This window comes from Protopterus annectens, chromosome 6.part0 (assembly GCF_019279795.1).
Source record: "Protopterus annectens isolate FY-2018-M chromosome 6.part0, PAN1.0, whole genome shotgun sequence".
NCBI lineage: Eukaryota > Metazoa > Chordata > Ceratodontiformes > Protopteridae > Protopterus > Protopterus annectens.
This window is the reverse complement of record NC_056737.1, coordinates 1,810,303,816-1,810,331,223: the sequence shown is the minus strand read 5'-3', so window position 1 is coordinate 1,810,331,223 and position 27,408 is coordinate 1,810,303,816. Positions and strand designations below refer to the sequence as shown.

Here is a 27,408-nt window from a genome sequence, read left to right as displayed (position 1 = left end):
AAATGACTTAAAAAGAAATAAGTCATGGGCATTACGAATCGCCAATTAGCTGTAACACTTGATGTTCATAAGAGTCATCTGCATATATCCCATGTGCCTCTGACACAAGAGGTATTAGAGGTCACTCAGTGGAAGGTCTAGCTTGGCTGGAGTTTTCATTTACTTTTTACTGATTGTTTTTTTCTGTGTAACCTTCTCACTCTGTTTTCATATGTCAGTTGGGATATTTTGCAGTCACCCTAATAGTAATGGACATCAGCTGGGTACAACAGCCCTGTGTTTCTTATTCTTAGTCAAAAACTCTGCTTGTGTTGTGCTGATGAGGTCATAACAAGGCCAAAATATGCATATCCACAGCTAGTTGGGTTTGGCTTTATTGTCCTGAAATTTCCCATTGAAATGACTTTAAAAAATGTCATGGGCATTCAGAATCACCAATTAGCTGAAACACCTGATGTTCATAAGGATCATTTGCTTATATTCCATGTGTCTCTGATACAAGAGGTTTGAGAGGTCACTCAGTGGAAGTTCTAACTAGGCTTGAGTTTTCATTTAATCTTTAATGAAAGTCCAAGAAACTCCAATATTTCCAGATTCTCTTGTTCTAATCATGTTCATCTCCATCTCCCAAACCCTGTCTCTGCTTCATCTCCAGTGCTCTCTCGAGTCTTCTGGTCTACTCCTGTGCTTTTTTTATTCTCTCAAGCATTTTCCATTGAAACACTGAGAAAGGTTTCACTGGCAATGTCTCTCTATGGTCTTTATTACAAGAAGTTCAAGAAGCAGACTCTCCTGTTTCACAGCTCACTTTTGTTGGACAAACGTTTGTATTTCTCCCTTAGCATGTACTTCATCAAAAATGCTTTTCTTCCTCCAGGGAAAAATATTTTGAAGATAGCTGGGTACAGCATTTTGAATCTCACACCTGCTTCTCAACATTCCCTATATAATGGAATACATTTATTCCTCTTCTGTTTGGTGAACAAGGAGTAGTCATTCTCCACTGACACTCTTGCTGTCTCCCACTTATAGTACTTTGTCCTTCTGCAATAGTTTTGTCATAATCAACTCCTTCTACTAGTAAGATTGCAATTTTACTATTAAAGGTCTAGATTGTTTTCTCTTAGCCACGTTTGGAGTGTACAAATGATACGCCCTTTCAATTAGCAATTCCCATTTTGGAATACCAGTCCAGTTACTTATTTGTGCTTCCATAAAATGAATAGTCTGTTCCTTCCAGCTTCTCAGATGCAACAGAAAGTCTCTGGTTTTCTCTACGTGCTCTGTCCTCTAATTATATTATTTTTTTAAACATCTCTTCTTGTCCAGTCTCATATTTAGCCAGCCTTTTCTTCATTTCAACCTCTGACTTTTGCAGTTTTATCATCTTATCTGAGGATCTGTTTAAAAGCTTCTTCCATCTTTTCCGGCCTTTTATTGTTTGAGTTGATATACTCCATCAGTGTTTCATTTATTTTAGTCAGATCTGTATGCATTTGCTTTATACTTTCCTCTTGGTTACTGGAAGCCATGTCTGGAGCTTGCACTTCTTTTTGCAGTACAGCTATGGTACTTCTCCCAGTCTGTTTTTTAATCACCTTTTGTATCCCATTTTCCTTCAGGTCCTCTGAATTTCTTTTTTCCTAGCATCCAGGCAGTGCACGTACTAATCAGTTACTGAAATTTACTCTGAAATCCCGGTTCAGTGGTGGCTTTCTTTGCTAAGTTTCTATTTTCACACTCTGAGAGCTAGAATTAAGCTGTTACTCAATGTGCAGCCATCTTGGAAGTAGACCAAGGAGAGATTTTCATCTCCTATATGAAAATGTGAAATGGCTGCTAACCGTAGTTTAATTGTAGAACAACTAGCTACTTCCTTAAAAATAAAAGCCTGAAAATCAAGAACAGCAGAGATTGGGGCAGAAAAAAGATGAACATTTCTTCTGAATGCCCAAAGGGGAAGCCTTTTCCATTTGGTCTTTTTGCAAGCATAATAAAATGGAAAATACTGGTGAAGAAAGCCTGGGCTGTCTGACTATTACTGGAACTAGATAAATCATGCAGTTAGTTTAAGGGCTGGGATATTGGGAAGACTCTTCCCTGAGGGGTGTGTGAGGAGATCTGGAGTTGGGTCTGGTATCCAGGTAGGATAACAAAGATGAGACCAAAGGAAGGGGAGCCACACCTGTTGAGGCCAGTCAGGGGCAATGAGAATGACTGAGTTCTAGCTTTATGTAGACATTTGGGGATCAAGAGCAGTGAAAGATAAGTATAAAGGAGACCTGATGGCCAAACATGGACTACAGCATCTCTCAGTGACTCCCACTGAGAGGGGATCAGAACAAAGTACCTGCTGCACTTGTTGTGGGGGAAAACAGACAGCTCACAGCAAGGTAAGCCCAGATGATGGAAAATTTCCTCCGCCACGGATTGCTTCAGAGACCACTCGTGAGGCATCAGAATGGACCTGCTTAATTTGTCCACTAATACGCTTGTTCTACTCAGAATTTGCATTGCACTAAAAAGAGGTTGGTGGAGATCACCCATTGCCACACTCTTGTAGCCTCTCTGAGAGAGGTTAAAACCAGCTTCCCCCTTGTTTGTTGACATACCAAACTACAGACATGTTGTCAGTCTGAATCACAATAGTCCCTAGAGGAAGAGCATCTTGAAATGCCTGTAAAGCTAATAAGACTGCTCATCTCCAGGATATTGATATACAAATTGGTCTCTTGGGGGGGGAGGCGTGCCTTGGACTGTCTTTCTCAAGTAATGCCCCCCCAACTGGGAGGCATCCCTAGTCACTGTGACCAGTGGGGGTAGTAGAACAAAAGGTCAACCTAGATAAATTAATTAAACCATAAAATAATAATAAAAAAAGTTCACACTTATTAAATATTAATTGCTTTTATCACAACTCACACTATATAAGAATTTAATTTTAATACACTGGAAATTTAAATATGTTCATTCAGTCCTGGGAAAACACTTGAATTGCCATAAAGTCTCTTTCCGCTCAATAAGATCTTCCCATGGTCCACCTCTCGCACTTTTTGTAACATATCAACACCAAAGAACATAAACTTATGTTCATGGTTTGCAGCTACATGCTTAAAAAGAAAATGTTTTATGTTCTTATTCCTCACATCCAAATTACTTACATATATTCTTTCTTTAAACTTATGTTGTTTTACCAGCATAAAAACTTGTACAATACAAACATTAAGCTAAATAAATAATACCCTTAGAGTTACATGTACAGTGGAAAACTGAATAAAACTGAATATGGCTAGACATCTCCAGCAGCTGGAGAGACCACAGAGGTACCTAACCAAGAGGATTACTGGCCTCAAACAGTTGCCCTATGCAGCACGATTGAAAAAGCTAAGTCTGCTCTCTGTTGCATACCGCTTTCTCAGAGGCGATCTCTGTCTAACGTACAGAGCCATGTCCAACCCAGAACTGTTGAACATGCTCCATCTTAGCAGAACCAAATCTACTCGAGCTACACGCTCTAGGGATATAAACCTCAACACAACAATGAATAGAACATGCTGGAGGGATAGATTCCCTTCGCAGAAACTTCCCTTACTATGGAACAGGGTCCCAATCTACATAAGACAGAGCCCCTCACTATCACTCTTCAAGAGGAACCTTGATGAGTGGATGGGTAACAGAAAGTTCACACCGGGGATCACACCAACAGCACTACTAGATAGGGGCCAAGGGTACTAGGGTCTAGGGAACTACTAAAGGGGCGGTGAATACCGCACAACATAGCTGGGCTAATATATGCCTTCGGGCAGATAGCCCAGTACCAACCTATGAACCTATAAAACCTGCCCATTTACAACCACTTTATTTCCTTCCAGAATATACTTACACTAATCACAACCCCCACATTTAAAAGTCCCTTTCCTTCTATCACCACCCAGTTGAGAAAAATCAGGAATCTCACAGATTTCCCAATTTTATGTACTATTTGGGGCTTACTAAAACAAGAAAAATGCTCCAGTTCTTTTTTAATTTATTCATAATGCCCCCATAATCATGAGAGTATTTTAATTTGCAGTATATTAAGATTAAATTCTTATATAGTGTGAGTTGTTGTGGCAAGAACAATTAATATTTAGTTAATTAGTGTGAACTTTTTTATTATGCTTTTATGGTTTCATTAATGTTTTATATATAGGATGCTTTAATTCATTGATTGGTGGGATATCACATGATATATTAAATGGTATTTAAGTATGGCTAATTGTTAAATTCTGATGAAGTCAGTGTTATTTCCAACAAAAGAGCTTAATTCTTTTGTTTTTTTTATATTTTTTTATAATAAATCAGGTGGTTATCAGTGTGTCCATTTTTTTTCCTAGCTGCCTGGCTGTAGTTTTATGTCATTTTAGTTGTTTCAGTTCCTAGTTTTATTGGAAAGGCTCACCCAGACTCTGCTACACTTTGCTGTGGGGGAATTGGTTTGCTCTTTATTTGTTGTATTGGTTTATTGCCTTTTTATATTTTGTGTGCTGTGATTTTTTTTTTACCATGTGTTTTGCTTGTGTTCTGCTTTTAACTGCATATTAAAACTTCAAAAGACACCACAGCTCTGTCTCTTGTGAGTCAGGCAGAAAATTTTCCCACCCAGTCACTGTTGTTTTCTTAAATACCATTGTCTTTCTAGTTGCCTGCCTCTTATGTTAATTTGAGCATATATCTCATTTCCTCTCTGCTTGAACTGGCTTATGTGAGTAAGCAAAAAATTATCATTTTGTGAAATCACTCCCCTTCAACTATTTAAATTTATTGGCCATTCTACTGTATTCCATAGTACCGGAATACAAAAGTGATCATCCCCTTTCAATCTATCTTGCTGTTTTAAAAATAGTGACTCTCCACTAAAACTTAACTTTTTAGACAGGTAAAACTTAAGTTACCTACTTTCACATCTAACGTCGTGCATACTGCAATGTTTAGGATAAACCATTTTTTCATCTTACCTTTAAACATCCCTGTGACTAGCACTTGCTCTAATACCTGCTGGAAAGCACTAGGAAGCCTTAAACTGATACAACCACTCAACTCTCATTAATAGGGAGAAATTAATCATAGGCACTAAACAGCCTATAATTGCAAAGTACCTTGCTAAGGTAAGGGAAAACGGCTCCTGTACTTTTAAAAAAAAAGCACCAAACCAGGCATGTCCAATGGTCAGCTTTCATTGATTTCTCCTGTCCACTTGCTGAATCGGGGCATACTGGGGCAATGCAGCAATTGCCTCATGTACACAGACAACCCTCTCCTCCTACCACCTAACACTACAACCTGTGAGAGATGCACTTACATAGCCAAACTGGAAGCAAAGCTCTCTCCACCCAAGATTGTGCTAGACAGTCAAGAGGCGAAGGTTAACACCCGCACTACACCTCAAGCAACACATAGCCCTTCTAAACTCACACCACCAACACCTACACACAGCAACACTAAATCCATATATGCAGAGGCCCTTAACTGTAACCTACCCAAGCAACAAGGACCTCCAAAGCTGAAACGCAAACAAACCCCAATCACAACCAAAGTGTCACATAGTTCACAACACCAGTGTGCCACCCAGCAACAGCCCCCAAGGCAAGACAATGTACCTAACACTTTAGTTATAGGTGACTCTATAGTCAAGCACACTGATGTCCCACTCACCTGGCTGAACAAGGAGAAAATTAAAGTGAGCTGCCTGTCGGGTGCCAAGATCCGCCACATAACTCATGCACTCAAGTCACTTCACCACACGTACAAATATGACTATGCCATTGTCCATACTGGAGTGACAAACTTGACATGTACCTCCCTGGACTGCATAAAAAGAGACCTGGAAGAGCTCTCAGATCATGTAGCCCAGGCAGGTATGACCCTAGCCCTGAGTAGCATCCTGCCTTCACCCAGAATGATACCACAATATAAGGACAAAATGATTGACTTCAACAATTGGCTAAGCTTCTGGTGTCATTCAAAGGGGATCCAGTATCTGTCTGCCTGGGATGACATGATCGACAGACCACGATGCTTTGCCAGAGATGGTCTGCACCTGTCGCCCCTGGGATTCAGGTTACTGGCCAAGGCTCTTGCCACTCCTATAGAGTCTTTTTAAGGTAAAATTCAAAGGACAAAACCACCACCATAACAGGTACAAGCATGCAAAATCTGAAGGTAATGCTACTCAATGCTAGAAGTCTAAACCTCAAAATGCACTCTCTCAAGGCACTCCTAAAAATGGAGAACATCGATATCTGTGCAGTAAGTGAGACCTGGTTCAAGGCTCCAGAGAGCACCCCTGCAATACCAGGCTACAACTCTTACCACACTTTTCGGCCACCAAACCAGGCTCGAAACATTAAAGGTGGAGGAGTGTCCATATTCACCAAGGATATTCACACTAACAGGCTAGTTGTCCAACACAATGTGTCGGAAATTCTCCAGGTGCAACTAACACTAGACAAGACTGCAATACAAACTGTAGCTTGCTACAGATCCCCCACCATGCCCCAAGATTCTCATTACACCTTTTTAAACATACTGGAAAATATTAAGATACAACCAAACACCCTAATACTGGGTGACTTCAACTACCCTGCCATTAACTGGGAAAACTACTCATGTACCAACACCTTTGCCCAACGGTTCTTGGAATTCATAAATTCCAATGCTCTGGATCAGCTAATCCGTTGTCCCACCAGGGGCTCCAATATCCTAGACCTAGTCATTACCAACATGGGAAATCGATGCTCCACACCTATGGTCACCCCCCTCGTTGGTCAGGTCAGACCATAAGCTAATCACCCTTAACATCCACACCCCACTCCCACCCTCCAGTAATGAAACCTCCATAAAAAACCTCTCCAAAACCAACTTCATGCTACTCAAGTCAGAAGTGACAAACTTCATGACACCCATGTAGACAGGAACTGAAAGTTCAACTGCTGAGTCCTACACTAAGGCACTGTACAAGCACATTCACTCATGCATGAATCGTGCCATCCCAAACAGAACCAAGATGCTCTCCTCCAAAAAAATGAAGCCAATCTGGTGGTCCCCTGCCATAAACAAACTTTACAACAAAAGGAAGAAACTGTTGCAGAAAAGAGAAAAATCCCAGGATGCAAAAAACTCCCTTACCAGCCTCAGTAAGAAGCTGAGATCCCTCATAAAATCCTCCAGAGCTAGTTACAAAAATAAAATTCCCAAAGATTCCAAATACAACCACAAGGCATTCTATAACTATGTCAAGAATCTAATTGGTCTTTTCTGATCAGTCTAAAAGTAGTTCCTTATACTATTCTGGCATGCCCAAAAGTCAGTTTCGGGTTTACTCTCCAGTCCAGCTGATGAATCTGGGAATCTTGAGGCAATGTTACAATTGCCTTATGTACACAGACCACCCTCTCCTCCTCACTACAAGCTCAAATATATGTGAGAGATGCAACTATATAGCCAAACTGGAGGCTGAGCTCTCTCAACCCAGTACTGGCTCAGTCAGGAGGAGAAGGGAACCACACACACCACAATTCCAGTCTCACATAGACCTACCACATCAGCAAACCAAACACATACACACAAAAACATACTCGGAGGCTCTAAATAAAAATCTGCCTAAGCAGCAGAGACCTCTAAAGCAGACATCCAAGCAAACCCTACCTCACACCAATACCCACATATCACATAGTTCACAAAGTCAGTGTGCCACACAGTCACAGCCCTTAAGGCTAAACAACACACCTAATACACTTGTAATAGGTGACTCTATTGTCAGACACACTGACGTCCCACTCACCAGACTGAACAAGGAGAAGGTCACTGTAAGCTGCCTGTCGGGTGCCAGGATCCGCCACATAATGCATGCACTCAGGTCACTCCAAAGCAAGTACAAGTATGACTCCATCATTGAACATGCTGGTGGGAATGACCTGAGACGTACCTCCCTGGACTAAATGAAAAGAGACATAGAGGAGCTCTCTGATTATGTAGCCCAGGCTGGTATGACCCTGACCTTGAGTAGCATCTTGCCCTCACCAACAATGATACCACAATATAAAGACAAAATGATCAATTTTAACAATTGGTTAAAGTATTGGTGTCATTTAAAGGGGATCCAGTGTCTGTCAGCCTGGGATGACATGCTCGACAAGCCACGTTGCTTCCCTAGGGATGGCTTGCACCTGTCACCCCTGGGCTTTCGAATAATGGCTAAGGCTCTTGCCACCACCATAGTGCCTTTTTAGGCAAGGCTCAAAAGACAAACCCACCTCCATAGACAACACAATGAAAAAAAAAAACTAAGGGTAATGCTGCTCAACGCCAGAAGTCTAAACCTCAAGATGCACGCACTTGAGGCTCTCCTCAGTATGGAGAATATCGACATCTGTGCAGTTACAGAAACCTGGTTAAAGGCTCCCGAAAGCACCCCAGCACTACCAGGTTATACTTCATACCATGCTTTTCGGCCACAAAACTCAGACCAAACCACAAAAGGAGGGGGAGTATCCATATACAAAGATACCCACACCTCCAGGTTAGTAGCACTGCACGAAGCATCGGAGACCATCCATGTGCAACTAACTGTGGGCAAAACTGCCTTTCAGTTTGTAGCCTGCTACAGACCACCCTCCCAAACTCAGCAACCCCACTCAGCTTTCCTGAGAACACTGGAGAATGTGAAGGTCTCTCCAAACACCATTATATTGGGAGACTTCACCTACCCAAACATTGACTGGGAAAACTACTCAAGCCCCAACACCCTCGCCCAACGGTTCCTAGAATTTATAAACTCAAATGCTATGGAACAACTGGTCACCACCCCCACAAGAGGGGAAAACATATTGGACCTGGTCATCATCAACATGGGGACTCTATGTTCCACACCAGAGGTATACCCCTCATTGGTAAGGTCATACCATAAATTAATCTCAATGGACATCCATATCCCATCCCCACGCCCAGCCAAGGAAACCACAGTGAAGAACTTCTCAAAAGCAAACTTCACACTTTTCAAAACCAAGGTGGTATCCTTCAAAGCCCCCGGGCCAGTGGAAAATACGGCTCAAACCGCAGAATCCTTTACAAACACATTCTATGGACACCTACAGGAATGCATGGATCATGCTAACCCAAATAAAACCAAGACTCACTCCCCCAAAGGCAGGAGACCTGTCTGGTGGACCCCGGCCATAAATAAGCTATACAACAGAAGGAGGAAGCTACTACACGATAGAGCAAAATCCCAAAAAGGGAAGGCATCTCTGATCAGTACTAGCAAGAAAGTACGATCCCTCATAAAAATCATCTAAGGCTAGCTTCGAAAGAAAAATTGCACAAGACACTAAAGACAATCATAAGGCCTTCTTTAGTTATGTCAGGAACCTGGGTGGCAACTCTCAGATATGCTCTGAGTTAGTGCAAAATGACAAAAAATACATTGAACTCACAGACATTGCCAACATCCTGGCAGGCAGGTTCAGTGCAAATTCCCCCCCCCCCCCCCCAAAAAGAGCAAATGTCTATCCCAACGGAGTGTAGCCTCCCTGACATCACAGACGAACAGGTGAGAGCAGCACTCTCCAAAGCAAAAAACACAGCATCAATGGGACCGGACGGTGTACCGGGCTGCGTCTTATATGAGCTTCAAGAAGAACTTAACCCTCACATAAAGTCACTGTTCAATCTCAGCCTTACTACAGGATATGTACCCAAGGAATGACATACAGCAACAGTGGTCCCGCTCCACAAAGGTGGTGCCACAACGGACCCCGGAAACTATCACCCTATAAGCTTGACTAGCCTGGTCTGCAAAGCTATGGAGCGCATCATCATGGAACTCATAAACAAAGACATTGGGAACCTACAGACACTGGATCCTACCCAATTCGGCTTTGTTAAGGGCAGATCTTGCCTCTTGAACCAGGTCGACTTCTTTGAAACAGTTACCAGGGCCATAGACGAAGGGAAGGTAGTCCACACAGCCTACCTGGACCTCGCAAAAGCCTTCGACACAATACCCCACTCAGGTATCATAAATAAGCTCACCAGCTTAAATATCAACCCCTATATGTCACAAGATGGGTTGCAAACTGGCTCAGAGATAGAACCCAGATGGTCAGGATTGCAGGTACCATGTCAGATTCTAAACCAGTTACAAGTGGCTTCCCACAAGGCTTAGTCCTGGGACCTCTCTTGTTCAGTATATATTTCTCTGAGGTACAGGCTAACACAGGAAGACTATGGCTGACCAAGTTCGCAGATGACTGCAAACTGGGTGCCATAATCGACTCTCTGGCTGACATAAGCATCCTCCAAAACGGGCTCACAGAGATGGATAACTGGTGCCAGAGCCATGGCCTAAAGCTAAATGCCAAAAAATGCATAGTCATCCCCTTTGGTAAAAACAAAGTGCCCACAAATTACCACATAGGTGGTAATCCATTAAGTACGGAAGTAGTAATTAGGTTGTTTGGGGACCCAAGTAGATAGTAATCTCTCCTTTGACAATCACGTTACCAAAGTGGTTAGAAAAACCTTCTATATAGCCCACCTTATCACGAAAGGTTTCACATCTAGATCAAGAGAGGTCATTGTGCCCCTCTACTCATCAGGCCCATAATTGAATAGAATGCCCCATTTGGGATGTACCTTACCTGACACCTGCAGCAACTGGAAAGACCCCAAAAGTACCTCACCAAGAGGATCAAGGGACTCAAACAGATGCCCTATGCAGTTCGGCTAAAGAAACTCCAGCTCTACTCAATTGTCTACCTCCTACTCAGAGGCGATCTGTGCCTGACGTATAAAGCCATGTCCAACCCAGAATTAATGGACATGCTCCACCTCAAGAAATCCAAATCCCTTAGAGCTACACGCTCCAGGGACTTAAACCTCAGCACAGAAATAAATAGGACATGCTGGAGGGACAGATTCATAACCCAGAGGCTCCACTCACTCTGGAACAAAATCCCAGTCCAGGTTAGGCAGAGCCCCTCACTGACCTTCTTCAAGAGAAATCTTGACGAATGGATGGGAGATCACAAGTTTACCCCGGGGATCTCTTCTGTGTTCCTGCTGGGCAGAGGCACAGTAAACTAACCTTAAAAGGGCTATCTTCTGTAACCTACTATTCAAAGGCACAGTCTACTAATCTAAAAGTGTGGCAAAAGCCAAACACACTCTGGCTAGGCTTATAAATGCCCTAGGGCAGATAGCCTAGTATCAACCTATGAACCTATGAATCAGTCTCCAGAGCCGTGGACGAGGGTAGGGTGGTTCACACAGCCTATCTGGACCTCGCCCAGGCCATTGACACCATCCCCCACTCTGGAATCATATATAAACATACTTAGCTGAGCATTAATCCCTACATCACTCGATGGGTTTCCAACTGGCTTTCTGACAGAACCCACACTGTAAAAGTAGCTGACTCCAAATCCAGCTCCAGACAGTGACAAGTGGGGTACCTCAGGGTTCAGTCAGGAACCACTCGTTTGGCATCTACTTCTCTGAAGTACAGGCTAATACTAAGGAACTGCAAACTGGGAGCCATTATTGAATCTCCAAATGATGTGGATACTCTACAGAAGGGACTTACAGAAACAGATGCTTGGTGCCAGAGCCATGGGCTCAAGCTCAATGCCAAGAAATGTATAGTTATCCCCTTTGGGAAAAAAACATGTACCCATGAATTACCACATAGGTGGCAGTACACTAAACACCAAAAGTGTGATAAGAGACTTGGGGACACAGGGGGACAGTGGTCTCACCTTTGATAAAGTACAGTTTTGTACCTACCATAAATGTAGATGTTCGAAGATCCACATTGCTGCAGTCCTTACACTTGGGTAGTCCGCTGTCCTCGGTCGGCCCGAATATCAAAGTATAAGGCTGACGTCGGTCAGGGCGCATTTGACTGACATCAGGACGTCAGGGTACAAATGCGCATGACCGACGTCATATCCGCAGTCTTTTCTTGCCCCAGATGTCAGAAGACCCTAAAAATAAAGGTCAAAACCAAAAGACAGCAAACAACCAACCAACCACCCTTGCACTAACTATATGTACAATATATACAATATACACAAAAGTACAACCCAACCCACACAACCACCTCTAACTACAGAGGGAAGGAGGGAGGTAAATTGGACTGCAGCAATGTGGATCTTGAACATCTACATTTATGGTAGGTACAAAACTGTACTATGTTCTTCATCTCACATTGCTGCAGTCCTTACACTTGGGTAGAATCCCAAAGCAGAGGTAAGGGAGGATGGCTAACTACAAGGAAGCAGGAGCTGCCAAAATGCCCTGCAAAACAGCAGTGGCAAAACCAGCCCTGGACTTAGAGTAAAGTGGCAGGTGATAATGCCTAGAGAAAGTATGCACAGAACTCCAAGTAGCTGCCTCCAAAATATCCTTGGTTGCCACTCCCTCAAAAAGCTGTTGAAGTGGCAGTAGCCCTAGTGGAATGAGGCCTAATCCCAGCTGGAATCTCCTTGCCATGATGGGAATAACAGAAAGCAATGCAAAACCCAATCCACTTAGAAATAGTTTGTTTTGATACAGGCTTGCCGAGAACTCAAAGCAAAAGAAACAAACAACTGCTGAGACTGCCTGAACCCTTTAGTTCTGTCCAAATAATAACGCAACTGCCTGTGGACATCTAAAGTGTGCAAAATCTTTTCCCCTTTATTTTGGGGATTTGCATAAAAGTAGGCAAATGAATAGTTTGGTTTAAAGCCACACTAGAAACCACCTTAGGCATAAAGGAAGGATTAGTACGTAATGATACCCTATCCTTATGGAAAATCAAGAAAGGCTCAACCGCCATAAGGGCCTGTAATTCAGAAACCCTTCTTGCAGAGGTAATGGCCAACAAAAAAGCAGTCTTCCATGATAAATATTTCAACTCAGCAGTAGCTGCAGGCTCAAAAGGTTGTAGAGTGAGTTTTTCCAACACAAAATTGAGATCCCAAGCAGGAGTAGGAGCTCTTCGTGGGGGTCTTATATTCTTTGCCCCTCTAAGAAATTGCTTGAACAAAGGATGAGAAAACAATGGTGGGTTGCAATCATAGTGAGCTGAAAGTGCTGCAGCATGGACTTTAATAGAAGAGAAAGACAAACCTTTGTCTAGTAACTCAGTAAGATATTGAAGAGCCACACACAAATTAGGCTCAGAAACATCAAAATCTTTTGCTGCACTCCAAAACAAAAATCTCTTCCATTTGTCTGCGTACAATTTCCTTGTACTAGGCCTCCTAGCTTCCAAAATAACATTCAAAACTTGCTGAGGAAGTGGAGGCCCACTATGGTTCAAAACAGAATATGCCAGGCTGTTAGGTGCAGAGAGTGAAGCTTGACATTTAGCAAATGGCTGTCCTCCTGCGACAACAGGTGTGGAATCGAAGGCAAAGGCCATGGAGGCTTCCGTACCAGACTTCTCAGTAATGGGTACCAGTGTTGTCAAGGCCAATCCGAGCTATTAAAATCATCCTTGGCTTGTCCTGTCTGACCTTTAGAAGTACCTTTGGGAGGAGAGGCAGAGGTGGAAAGGCATACACATGAAGATTGCTCCAATTGAAAGAAAGAGCATCCACTCTCCAAGCTGTGGGATGAAACCTTTTGTGCAAAACCTTGGCAGCTGATGGTTTAGTGGAGAAGCGAACAGATCTATGTCTGGAGTTCCCCATGACACTGTCAATTTCTGAAATACATGAGGATCCAATTTCCACTCGTGGGGATCCATAATCGTCTGCTCAACACATCTGCTAAGGAGTTCTGTGCTCCTGGCAGAAACCTTGCCTGAAGATTGAGCTGTAAACAGAGCAGTCTCCCACAAAATCATTGCTTGCCTGCATAGAGGATAAGAATCCGTTCCCCTTGCTTGTTGATGTACCACATGACAGTTGTGTTGTCTGTTAGAATCAACACCTGCCCTGGAAGAAGTAATTCCTTGAAAGCAATTAATGCAAACTGGACTGCTAACATCTCCTTCATGTTGATATGTAGATGTTGTAGTCTGACAGGCCACTTGTTTTGTATCCACTTTCCATTTAGATGAGCTCCCCAAGCTTTGTCTGAGGCATCTGTCATTAAAATCTGACTCGCCTCTGGCCGGGTCACAGAGAGTCCCTTGTTTAGGTGACATTCCTGAGCCCACCACAAAAATTCCTTTTGAATGCAAGGTATTATTTGAATGACAGTGTCCAGATCCTGGCAGTGCTGTGTCCATACATTTTGAGATACCATTGTAGCTTCCTCATATGCAGTTTGGCATTGGGAAGCACCAGAATACAAGATGCCATGAACCCTAAGGCTTGAAGGACTGTCCTTGCAGTCAGCCGGACTGATGAGATAGTTGATGGAAGTAAAGGGATAGACTCTTTTGTTTGTCCGGGGTTAAAAAGGCCATCTGGGATGCTGTATTCAGTCTCACACCCAGAAAGCACATGTCTTGAGAGGGTACTAGACTGGACTTTATTTCGTTCACAGAATACCCTAGGCATCTTAGCACTGCTATCACATATTCCAAATGATGAAGAAGCTCTTCTCTTCCTTGAGCCAGAATTAGGCAGTCGTCCAAATAAGGATAGATCTGTATACCTTTAGTCTGAAGAAAGCTATCACTGGAGCCAGAACTTTCGTGAACACTCTGGGTGCAGTAGATAAGCCAAAGGGCAATGCAGAGAACTGATAGTGAGAAGTCCCAGCTCGAAAACGCAGATACTTTCTGCAACTTAGTCTGATAGGAACATGAAGGTAAGCCTCCTTGAGATCCAAAGTTACCATCCAATGATCTTTGCCCAGCAGAGGTAAAAGCTGCTGCAATGTCAACATTTTGAACTTGGGAATGTCCAGATAAGTGTTGAGGATAGATAAATCCAAAATTGGTCTCCACGTGTTCCCCTTCTTTGGTACTAGGAACAGGCGAGAATAAAATCCTAGGCCCACTTCTGGCAGAGGGACCGGCTGTATGGCCCCTAGTCGGAGCAACAGAGAAACCTGTTTGTGAGCCTCTATTCTTTGTTGAGGAGGAACGTCTGGCATGCCTTTGAAAGGAGGCAAGGTACGGAAATAAAACCTGTAGCCGTGGTGTATGATATCCAATACCCATCTGTCCTGGGTAATTAAACTCCAATTTTCTTTGAAAAGTGCCAACCTTCCTCCCAAAGGTGCTGCCAGACGAGCAGGCTCTGGCAGCTGAAAAGGTAGGTCATTGGGTCTGCTTACGAAAGGGCTGACCCCTGCCCTCACCCGAAGCCTGTGCAGGAGAACTCCCTGGTCTAGGCCTGAAAGAGCCCTGGGCTCTGCCCTTACCACGTCTAGATCTACCCCTAGACTGTGAATCATAAGAAGGATACGTCCGCCCTTTAGTAGGCCAATTTCTACTAAACTTTGGAGGCTGGACCTGCAAAAAATCTTTAACAGTCTGCATAGACTTAGCCTTGTCTTCCATTTTCTTTAAAACTGTCTCAACAGGAGGACCAAACAACACGTCAGATTGTAAAGGAGCATCTAAAATCCTTGTTTTAACATGTTCAGACAAATTCTGATCCCTCAGCCAGGCGTGCCTGCGAAGAACTGACCCAGTGGCAGCCACCCTAGACGAGGCCTGTACAGCATCAAAACCACATTGCAAAGAATGCTTACCCACCTGTTCAGAAACATGCACTAAATCTTGCAACTCCTTACAATCAATACCTACTGCCAGAGCATCAACCTTAGACTTCAATTGTGAAAGGAGATAATTTTGGTATTTCAACATGTGAAACTGGCAATTCAGAGCCCTCATAGCAAGAGTGGAAGAAGTATAGACTTTCTTTCCCCATCTATCCAAGGCCCTAGCCTCCTTGTCTGCAGGAACCGGATTCTTAACAACAGAAGCCTTAACACTTTTAGGCCCCTGGCTAACAGTTTCTGGGTCTGCCCTAGGACTCTTAAAAAGATACTTATGAGCTTCAGGCACCCTGTAATACCTATCCGGTTTAACAGGAGCAGGAGGCAAAGAATCAGGATTAAGAGAAGCTTCTGTAAAAACATCTTCCACTACATCCAAAACAGGAGGTATAGCCAAAGGCCTATGCTGGGGTAAAAACAGAAATTCCCTAAGCCTTTTCCTGGAATCAGAGAAGTCCTGACCTTCCCACTTAAAATGCTCCCTCATGGAATGAAGAGTTTCTGAAAGAAAAATCCTCAGGAGGAGTAGCAGAAGGAGTAGAATCATCCACATCAGAATCAGAATAAGGAGAGTACTCCTGCAAGTCTTCAGCCGAAGACTCTGAAACATCTGAAGCCTGCTCAAAACCCCCAGCTCAGGCTCCACCCTAGGTCTCTTATCAGGAGGGGGCATAGAACCCCTAATCAAAGTAATCAAATCTTCTGCCATTTTAAGCATATGCTTCTTGGGCACAGTACCTGAAGAGCTAGGGGTAACACCAACTGAAGCTAAACCTGGCCTGCCCTGGGGAAGCCTTTGAAACAGAAGGAGAGGGCCTAGCCACCTTAGGAAGGGAGGGAGTATAGTAACATGAGAAGCCCCTCAGCCTGACTAGTCTCCTGAGAGGCCACATCTTGCAATAATAAGGTCTCACCCTGGGAACACAAAGAAACCTCCGGTGGAGCCACCGGCTCCACCGACACCTCTAAAGAAACGTCTGGTACAGGCGGTTCTTCTAACCTAGGCTTAACTGCCTTGTCCTTGCGCTTCTTGAAGAAGCGGGCGTCGGAGCATCCGACGGCATTTTATAGTTGCACCGCTTCCCAAAGACTAACCTTGCACAATCCAACCTTCTCTTTATAGTGCGTTTATTAAATCTAGCACAAGAGCGACAGCCAACAACGTCGTGCTCAGGCCCTAAGCAAGGAATACACAAAGTATGATAATCTCTATGTGGTATCTGTTTCCCACAAGAAATGCAATTATTAACTTTTTCTGACATCCAGTAAATGACTGAGGCAAGAAAAAACTAAAATATTCCCCAACGGGGTACTTAGCCAACTTTGAACTCGGTCTGAAACTTCTAAATCGAAAAATCTCAGAACGCCAACCGGCACTTGCAATACTGCTTCTGCATCGGACCATGCGGCAAAAAAGACTGCGGATATGACGTCGGTCATGCGCATTTGTACCCTGACGTCCTGATGTCAGTCAAATGCGCCCTGACCGACGTCAGCCTTATACTTTGATATTCGGGCCGACCGAGGACAGCGGACTACCCAAGTGTAAGGACTGCAGCAATGTGAGATGAAGAACATCCACATCACCACAACAGTCAGGAAATCCCTCTATGTGGCACACATCACTAAGGGCTTTTCATCCAGAAAAAAAGAGGTCATTGTCCCACTATACTCATCCCTCATTAGACCCATTATAGAATACAACGCCCCATTTGGTATGTACCTCTCAAGACACCTGCAACAACTGGAAAGGCTGCAGAAATACCTCACTAAAAAATCACAGGCCTAAAGCAAATGCCCTATACTGACTGCTTTAAAAAACTCCAGCTATACTCTGTCTCATATCGTCTTCTCAGAGGCGATCTCTGCTTAACATACAAGGCCATGTCAAACCCAGAGCTGTTGGACATGCTACACTTAAAGAAATCCCAATCCCTCAGAGCCACACACTCCAGGGATCTAAACCTTGTCATCACAATAAACAAAACCTGCTGGGGGGATATGTTCCTGACCCAGAGACTCCCCTGACTCTGAAACAGACTGCCCATGCATGTCAAGCAGTGCACCTCTTTGGCCCTCTTCAAAAGGAGCCTTGACGATTGGATAGGAGAAAGGAAATTCACCCTGAGGATCACGTCAGTCCCCCTGCTAGACAGGGTTCCAGGAAGTAAATAGTGTGGGAAGAAATAGCCAGGGAATTGTTATGGCTAGGCTTGTATAGGCCCTATGGCTGAGAGCCTAGTACTAACCTATGATTAAGGTTTATGGCTGACAGTTTGCAGATGATTGCAAGCTGAGAGTCATAATCTCCCCTGTCCCCTGCAGAAACTAGCATTGTTCAAGAAAGCCTATCTCTGATTAACAGTGCCAAATCCATTGTCTTAAACTCAGGGCTAAGAAATGCATAACTTTACCCTTTTGGTAGTCAACTATCCAGCTAATTACCACATTGATAATATACCCCCCAAGAGTTGACCCAGCGGTCAGGGTTCTGGGTACACTTGTAGACAGTAGCCTTACCTTCATCTACCGTGTGGCCACAGTGATGAGGAAATCCTTTTATATTGCACACCTTATTAACAAGGGCATGGCATCTAGGTCCAAAGAGGTTATTATCCCACTTTACTCTGCCCTTATCAGACCAATCAGAGTAAAACTCTCCCTTCCATATGTACCTGACCAGGCATATGCAACAACTAGAGTGATCTCGGAGGTTCCATACATAAAGAATACAAGGAATAACAAATATGCCTTATGCAGAGTGCCTTAAAACCCTTTCCCTGTACTCACTTTCCTATAGATTGTTGAGGGGTGATCTCAGCCTGGCTTATAAGACAACCACAAATCCCACACCTGTGAATCTCCTAAATATTCATAAGTCAAACACTACCAGAAATACAAGGTCTAGGGTCCTGAATTTTGTCTGTAACGTAAATAGAACATGCTAGAGAGACAGATGTGTCCCAGAGACTGCCTCTCCTAAGGAGCAGGCTTCTCATACGTGTGAAGCTGAGTTCATCTATTACCTAGTTTAAGCCCAACCTAGACCAGTGAATGGGGAACAGGAAATTTACACCAGGCCTGGCAACCATGTCCCTTATAGACAGAGGTAGCTTATAAATACCTGGCCCTCAATGTCCTATTTGGATACAGGACATCATCATTCTTTCAGGATAACTTTGCTAGGGTTAGAAAGGACCCCTGGGTCATTAACCTAGTAGCAATCTATGAATTTATGAAATGGTCTGAAAAATTTTTAGAGATTCCATGAATCATCTTATCCTTTCATCACACTTTTTGCTAACCTCAGCAGCAGAGGAACCAAATACTAAATATCTATCCAAAGGAGAATTTCAAATCTCATTTTTTTCACATCATCGGGGTGGTTATGAGAATGCAGCCAGGAAAACTTCTAACAATAAGTAGTAACTTGTACAATGGAAGAAACTAAATTTAAATCAGATTTTTCACATGAAAAAACTGAACACAAAACATTCCTCATACTTTCACAGTTAGCTAAAATAAACAGTAACCATTCCTCATACGTTCACAATTAGCCAAAATAAACATTAACATGTAAGCCTGACAATTCAAAATTCTGAAAATCAAATCTGAAAAAGCATACATTTTCCCCATACCTCTCAATAATCTTCCAATCCTTGTCAGAAAGAGTAGGATTGGAATTAAATAACTGCTTAGCAACAGCAGAATTAGCTAAAGCTATAACTGTTGGGTCAGGTTCGAGAAGAGTATATAAAAATGTAAAAGAATGAGAAACTTAATACATTCTATCTACTTTCTTAGGGGCAGCAGGGAGACTATCAGAAAAATTGCAGGTAGTAACACGCATCCTCCATAACAAACTGGGGAAATGGGTGATGGTTCTGAAAATTCCTTCTGTAACAGATCACAGTATTTTCTGAGGGACTGAGAATCCTCTATGTCCCACTGAAGACAGTGGCACATTTTGGAAATAGTTTAGAAGAAAGAGAAATACTCACAAGGAGAATCAGAAACTGAGCTCTCCTCTGAGGTTGAACCAGAAAACCAAGGAAACCCTCTATCTATCCCTTCATCTTCTGGTCCAGATTCAGAATCTTGAATCTCTTCACGAAAAGAGGTATCCATATTTCTTTTACCAAAGAGTACCTTAGTAGGATCAAAAGCCTGAATTAAACCCGGAGCCATACCTAGTTAACTACTCTTGTCTAATGAAATTTGAAGAGGAGTAGACACATGCATAGTTTTAGGTTTCTTTTTGACAGGAAAAATGGGGCCAATAGTGTTATTAATGCCATTAGGGATTTGCACGATATTCTGATTAAACAGAGAATCCTTCCCTATTCCCTCTACCAGGGCTAACAAGAGTGGCTCTCCCTTGCTTACTGAGGGGACCTCAACAGCCACAGATGATTTGGCTGATCCCTGGTCCATAGTAGGGTAAGGTGCTACACCGAGGGATCCATGGTACAAGATAAATGGTCTAAGGTTTATAGGTTCATAGGTAGGTACTAGGCTATCGGCCCCAGGGCCTATATAAGCCTAGCCAAAAAAGGTTACCTGCCTTTTGCCACCCAAGAAAATTAATTTTCCTGTGCCCCTTTCAAGCAGTGCCACAGAAGTGATCCCCAGGGTGAATTTTCTATTTCCCATCCAGATTTTTCTTAAAGAGGGCCAATGAGGAGCTTTGCTTGACATGAATGGGTAGTTTGTTCCAGAGTATGGGAAGTCTGTGGGACAGGAATCTATCCTGCCAGCATGTTCTGTTTATTGTAGTGACAAGGTTTAGGTCCCTGGATCATGTGGTTCAGACAGATTGGGATTTCTTTAAGTGTAGCATGTCCAATATCTCTGGGTTTAACATAGCTTTGTATGTTAGGCAGAGGATCGCCTCTGAGTAGGCGATATGCGACGAGTAGAACTGGAGTTTTTTTGAGACTGTCTGCATATGGCATCTATTTGAGGCCAGTAATCCTCTTAGTGAGGTATTTCTGTGGACTTTCCAATTGTTGTAGGTGTCTTGTGAGATACATGTCAAATGGGGCATTGTACTCTATAATGGGTCTGATGAGGGATAAGTAGAGAGGAACAATGACCTCCTTTTTTCTAGAGGAGAACCCTTCCGTGATGAGGTGTGCCACGTAGAAGGATTTCCTGACTACTGTGGCAATGTGGTTATCAAAGGAGAGACTACTGTCCACTTGTGTCCTGAGGTCTCTTATCACACTTTAGTGTTTAGTGAGCTACCGCCTATGTGGTAGTTCATAGGTACAGAGTTTTTCCCAAAGGGGATGACAATGCACTTCTTGACATTGAGCTTGAGGCCATGACTTTGACACCATGCATCTGTCTCCATGAGGCCCTTTTGTAGAATGTCTACATTATTAGGTGATTCTATTATGGCTCCTAGTTTGTAGTCATCTGTGAACTTTGCTAGCCAAAGACCTTCTATGTTGGCCTGTACTTCAGAGAAGTAGATGCCGAACAGGAGAGGACCCAGGTCCGAACCCTGTGGTACTCCACTAGTCACTGGTCTGAAGTCGGACTTGGAGCCGGTTACTTTTACTGTGTAGGTTCTGTCAGTGAGCCATTTTGGCCAACCATCTTGTGACATAGGGATTTATGCCCAGTTTAGTGAGTTTATCTAAAATTCCAGAGTGGGGGATGGTATTGAAAGCCTTGGCAAGGTCAAGATAGTCTGTGTACACTACCTTGCTCTCATCTATGGCTCTAGTGACTGCTTCAAAGAAGTCAGTCAGGTTTAGTAGACATGATCTACCTTTTACAAATCCAAATTGAGTGGGGTCCAGGGTTTGGAGGTTACCTATGTCTTTGTTTATAAGCTCCAAGATGATACGTTCCATGGCCTTGCAGACCAGGCTCGTCAGGCTAATGGGGCAGTAGTTTCCAGGGTCCATGATGGCACCCCCCTTTGTGGAGCAGGATAACTGTCGCTGTGCACCACTCAGTAGGCACATAGCCTGAGGTGAAGCTATGACTGAACATGGTACTTAGGTGTGGTGCCAGGTCGTTTTGTAGTTCATGCAGTACGCAGCCTGGGATGTTGTCTGGTCCCATGGATGCTGTATTCTTGGCTTTGGAGAGTGCAGTCTTTACTTGTTTATCCGTGATTGCAGGGGCTTTGCATTCTTCTGGTATTAAGATAGGCCCTTTGCAGGGTAAGAGAGGGGTAAAGTTAGCACTGAACAGTTAGCACTGAACCTATCTGCCAGGATGTTGGCAATATCAGTTGGTTCTGTATATTTAGTGCCATTGTGCAGTAGCTCAGAGCAGATCTAAGTGTTGCCTTTGAAATTCTTGACATAGCTGTAGAATGCTTTGTGGTTGTCTTTGGAATCAGTGGCAATTTTATTTTCATAACTGGCTTTGGAGGATTTTATGAGAGATCTCGGCTTCTTGTTGAGGCTGACCAGGGAGTTCCTCCAATCTTGGGATTTTACTCTCTTTGCAACAGCTTCTTCATTCTGTTGTAGAGTTTGTTTATGGCAGGAGACCACCAGATTGGCTTCCTTTTTTGGAAGACCGTGTTTTGGTTCTGTTGGGGATGGCATGGGGGGGGGGATATGGATGTCTAGGGTGATTAGCTTGGGGTCAGATCTGACCAGCGAGGAGTTGACCTCTGGCATGGAACACCGGTTACCCATATTGGTAATGACCAGGTCCAGAATTGCTGCCCTTGGTGGGGGTGTGGACAAGCTGATCCACGGTGCTAGAATTTATGAATTCCAGAAAACGCTGAGTGAATGAGTTGGTATGGGAGTAGTTTTTACAGTTGGTGGGGTAGCTGAAATCGCCCATAATTAAGGTATTGGATTGTACCTTAATATTTTCCAGTAACTTAAGAAATGAAGAGTGGGATCAAGCTATGGCCAAAGCAGAGTCACCGAGCTGCAGCATAGACAAACGGTTAGCCTTCTGTGGTGGAAAAGGCTGTTTAACTTTTTCTTTTGTGACTGGAAGAATGACTGACTGTGGGACTCATAGTTTGTTCCACTGCCAAGCTGGAAATGGTGCCTTTTTTTTTGGTTAAGACAAAGTCTTTAAAAGTCACTTTTACTCATAAAACACAGTTAAAATCACTTTAAGACACTTTGCTAGCCCCAAAATGTAAAATAAAACAAGTTCTCAATATAAAATATGTTTTTTATTTACTTTAAAAAACTCTTTAAACTGACTGGAAAAATTGCTCTCTCATTTGAAAAGTACAGTTAAGTCTTGCAACAGTCTATTAAAACATATACTTCTAAACATGGAAGTACAATAAAACAATTTATTAATGTGGAAAAGTTTTCCCCAAAGGCAACTTATCTTCCAGCAATGGAAAAGCACCAGCCAACCATTGATCCTCTAAAGCCCGCATAAGAGTGTACTTTTCAGCAGCAGAAAAGCTCTGGAGGGCTTGGCACCCAACCCTGTGTTTTCAGTCAGCTCACCTTGAGCTGACTGATGGTTTAGGTGTGTGAAACGTGCCCTGAAGCTTTCTGTTATATCCTTGGCAGAATATAACCCATATATCATAGGTTCCTACTGCAGTGATCAATGTGATTAACATCAAATGGGTCAGTTGCTGGAAGGGGGCTGATGGATGGATGGCAGCCAGCGAGGGGCTGAGACTTGTATCAGCAAACAATCCATTGTCCTTACTTTAACATTTATTTCTTTACTTTGTATATTCTGTCATTAATGCAAAAAATGTTTGTTTTCACTACACAGTCATTTGGAATATCACTTACTAAAAATAGCTAATTTTCAAGCTCCACCGAACCAATATTGTATTTTAACTTTATTTCTTTAGTGTTTATAATTCTCACACATCTACAAACATCTCTGAAGTTGCAGGGGAACCTCTCTGAAAACTGGAAGTTCTGGATTCAACATTTTGAGCTTTGAGTGGCCTTTAGGAGAAGCCACTAAGAGTCCTACATGCCATGTTTCTTCATGACAGGTAAGGTGGCCACTGTGTTATTTATAACATTTACTTTTAAACAAATAGAAAGCCAAACTCACAATATTTAAAAAAGTACATTTCAGGCACACTGCAAGCTAAAGAAAATGTACCATTTCAGAAACATTTATTTTTTAGGAGACTACAGACATTTATATCACTGACTTCAAACATAAAGCACAAGATTATGAATTTGGTGACTTGGATGAATCAATGATAAGAGACAGAATAGTTTGTAGAATCAGAAATTATCAGTTAAGGGAAAGATTACTTAGACAAACAGTAAAACATTTCTCCAAAGCCAACTTCATGCTTCTTAAGACAGAAGTGGTGAACTTCATGGCACCCATGCAGATGGACAATACAGTTACAACTGCTGAATCCTACACAAATGCACTCTATAAGCACTTATACAAGAGCATGGATCGTGGTATCCCAAACAGAACCAAGACGCTATCCTCCAAAAAAAGGAAGCCAATCTGGTGGTCCCCTGCCATAAACAAACTCTACAACAGAAGGAAGAAACTGTTGCAAAAGAGTAAAATCCTATGAGTGGAGGAGCTCCCTGGTCAGCTTCAGTAAGTAGCTGAGATCCCTTATGAGATCCTCCAAAGTTAGCTGCGAAAACAGAATTATCACTGATTCTAGGGACAACTGCAAAACATTCTATAGCTATGTCAATAATCTCAATGGCCCACCCAGATCTGCTCTGAGTTGCAGCACAACGGCATGAAAATTACAGAACCAACTGATATTGCCAGCATCCTGGCAGATATGGGCACTTTAGGGGGTGAGGGGGGGGGTAAAGTTAGCACTGAACCTATCTATACAGGAAGAATGCAGAGTCCCTGTAATCACAACTACGCAGGTAAAAGCTGCACTCTCTAAAGCCAACACAGCATCCATGGGACCAAACAACATCACAGGCTGCATTTTACATGAACTTCAGAATGAACTGGCTCCCCACCTAAGCACCATGTTCAATCATAGCCTCATGTCAGGCTTTGTGCCCACTGAATGGTGCACAGCAACAGTTATCCCACTCCACAAAGGGGAAGTCACCACTGATCCCGGGAACTATCGCCCTATTAGCCTGTATGAGCCTAGTATGTAAGGCCATGGAACATATCATCGTGGAACTCATAAACAAAGACATTGGTAACCTCCAAACTCTGGACCCCACCCAGTTCGGGTTTGTGAAAGGCAGATCATGTTCCTGAACCCGATCAACTTCTTTGAGGCAGTCACCAAAGACGAAGACGATGGTAAGGTGGTTCACACACAGCCGATCGTGACCTCGCCAAGGCTTTCGACACCATCCCCCATTCTGGAATTATAGCTAAACTTGCTAAACTAGGTATAAATCCCTACTTCACAAGATGGGCTGCCAACTGGCTCACTTACAGAACCCCACACTGTAAAAGTTGCAGACTCCAAATTTGACTTCAAACCAGTGACAAGTGGAGTACCACAGGGTTCAATCCTGGGACTTCTCCTGTTTGGTATCTACTTCTCTGAAGTACAAACTAACACAGAAGGCCCTTGGCTAGTGAAGTTCACAGATGACTGTAAACTAGGAGCCATAGTAGAGTCCCCAAATGATGTGGACATCCTACAGAAGGGCCTCACTGAGACAGATGCCTGGTGTCAGAGGGATGGCCTCAAGCTCAATGCCAAAAAATGCATTGTCATCCCCTTTGGTAAAAACTCTGTACCCATGAACTACCACATAGGCAGCAGTCTACTTAATGCCGAATGTGTGATAAGACACCTTGGGACCCAGGTGGACAGTAGTCTCTACTTTGACAATCATATCACCACAGTAGTCAGGAAATCCTTCTACATGGCACACCCCATCACAAAAGGGTTCTCATCCAGGAAAAAAAAAAAAGAGGTCATTGTTCCCCTCTACTCGACACTCATTAGACCCATTATAGAGTACAATGCCCCTTTTGGAATGTACCTCACAAGACATCTGCAGCAGCTGGAAAGGCCACAGAAGTACCTCACAAAGAGGATTACTGGCCTCAAACAGATGCCCTACACTGACCATCTCAAAAAACTCCAGCTTTAGTCCGTAGCACATCGTCTACTCCGAGGTGATCTCTGCCTAACATATAAAGCTATGTCAAACCCAGAGCTGTTGGACATGCCACACCTAAAGAAATCTCAATCCTTCCAAGCTACATGCTCTAGGGATCTAAACCTTTTCACCACAATAAAGGGGACATGCTGGAGGGATAGATTCCTTTGCCAGTGACTTCCCATGCTCTGGAACAAGCTACCCATCTATGTCAAGCAAAGTTCCTCATTAGCACTCTTCAAGAAAAATCTTCATGAGTGGATGGGAAATAGGAAATACACCCCGGGGATCACTTCTGTGGCTCTGCTCAACAGTAGCACAGGAAATAACTTTCTTGTGTGGCGTAAGCCAGGGAACCTTGTTGGCTAGGCTTACTTAGACCCTTGGGCCAATAGCCTAGTACTTACCTATGACAAACTGATTTAACATTGGAAAATGCCACTAATGTGTGCTGTGTAAATGAACTGTTGTGTGCAGAACAGTTTTAAAAGCATCAAAAGCATTACTGAAGTGCAAGAAGTATATGAAATTGGGACTATACATGAAAATGCAGTGAAAATGAAGCCAAGAAATACTAAAAACAGCCTCACTGCACATGAGTACGCATAATCCAACATCCCTTGTGATAACTGGGCCCTTCTTGTCCAGGGCAAGGAATCCTTTTGGTGTGCCGTAGCAAAGTTACCAGCTCTCTTGAAGGATGACAGTCAAGAGGGAAGAACTTGTGTGTGTGCAGTTGAGGAGAGTTTTTTTTTTTTTTTTTTTTTTTTTTTGCAATGCTGAGGAAGAAAAACTAACTAGAATGGACCACTTAATGATGTTAACTGCAACACCACATAAGACAATGGCTCTACCCCACCCCTTCTTTAGCACACAGCAATTTGCCTGTTGCTACAGAAACACTGGTCTTCGACTAGAATTACCATGACTACATACATTCACTGTTCCGTGTCACGATGAGAATAACAAAGCACTCTGCAACAGTCATCATCATCATCACAAGCAATAATACATCAGTCATTGCCAATACACACATCTGATGGTGGAGGGTGGGGTGACAGTATAGTCATTTTGGAAATGTGAGTACCTTGGTATCATTACTGTGTACTGCTCCAGATGCTGACGTGACACACACAGCCACATGCTAAGACAACACAGACATGTCCCATCAGATGAGGTCTAGCAAGCTTTGAACAGGTGTTCATATGCTCAGGGGGTAGTGCAGATACACTGTCAAGCTGTATCTAGAAGCCCAGTGCAGTTATCCACATTTATGGGGTCAATGTCATTACACTCTCAGTGGAAGCTATTACAATGCAGTTATCTGCTTCTTCAGGAGACAGTGCAGACACCCTCCTAGACTGTATAAAGCAAGCCCTGGGTACGATTGAGGAATAAGTTCAACCATAGTAGAAACCGGAATCTTAGACAATTATCTTAATAAAGAATGTGTGTAATTAATATACAGTTATAGTTAAACACATGATGTTTTGTTTACCTGGTCTGTGTAAAATGTGATCCATGTCCACGAGTTATTAGCATTACAGTATTCAAAACTCACTTCCATGTTGTGCACTGCATCCTTATTCTGACCATTTAGAAACTCACCCTGCAATTAATGGAAAACATTTACATAGAAAAGCAAAAATAAAAA

The 27,408-nt window shown here is 43.1% G+C and overlaps 1 protein-coding gene across 1 annotated transcript in view; it reads right to left on the bottom strand.

Annotated features, from left to right (window-relative positions):
• The window catches only part of SNX31 (sorting nexin 31), a 553,376-nt gene that overhangs the window by 160,292 nt on the left and 365,676 nt on the right, over window positions 1-27,408 (bottom strand). Inside the window, exon 9 of the mRNA XM_044073704.1 lies at window positions 27,253-27,363. Within this exon, the coding sequence (XP_043929639.1) occupies window positions 27,253-27,363 (111 nt within the window). The remainder of the gene's footprint in view (window positions 1-27,252; window positions 27,364-27,408) is intronic.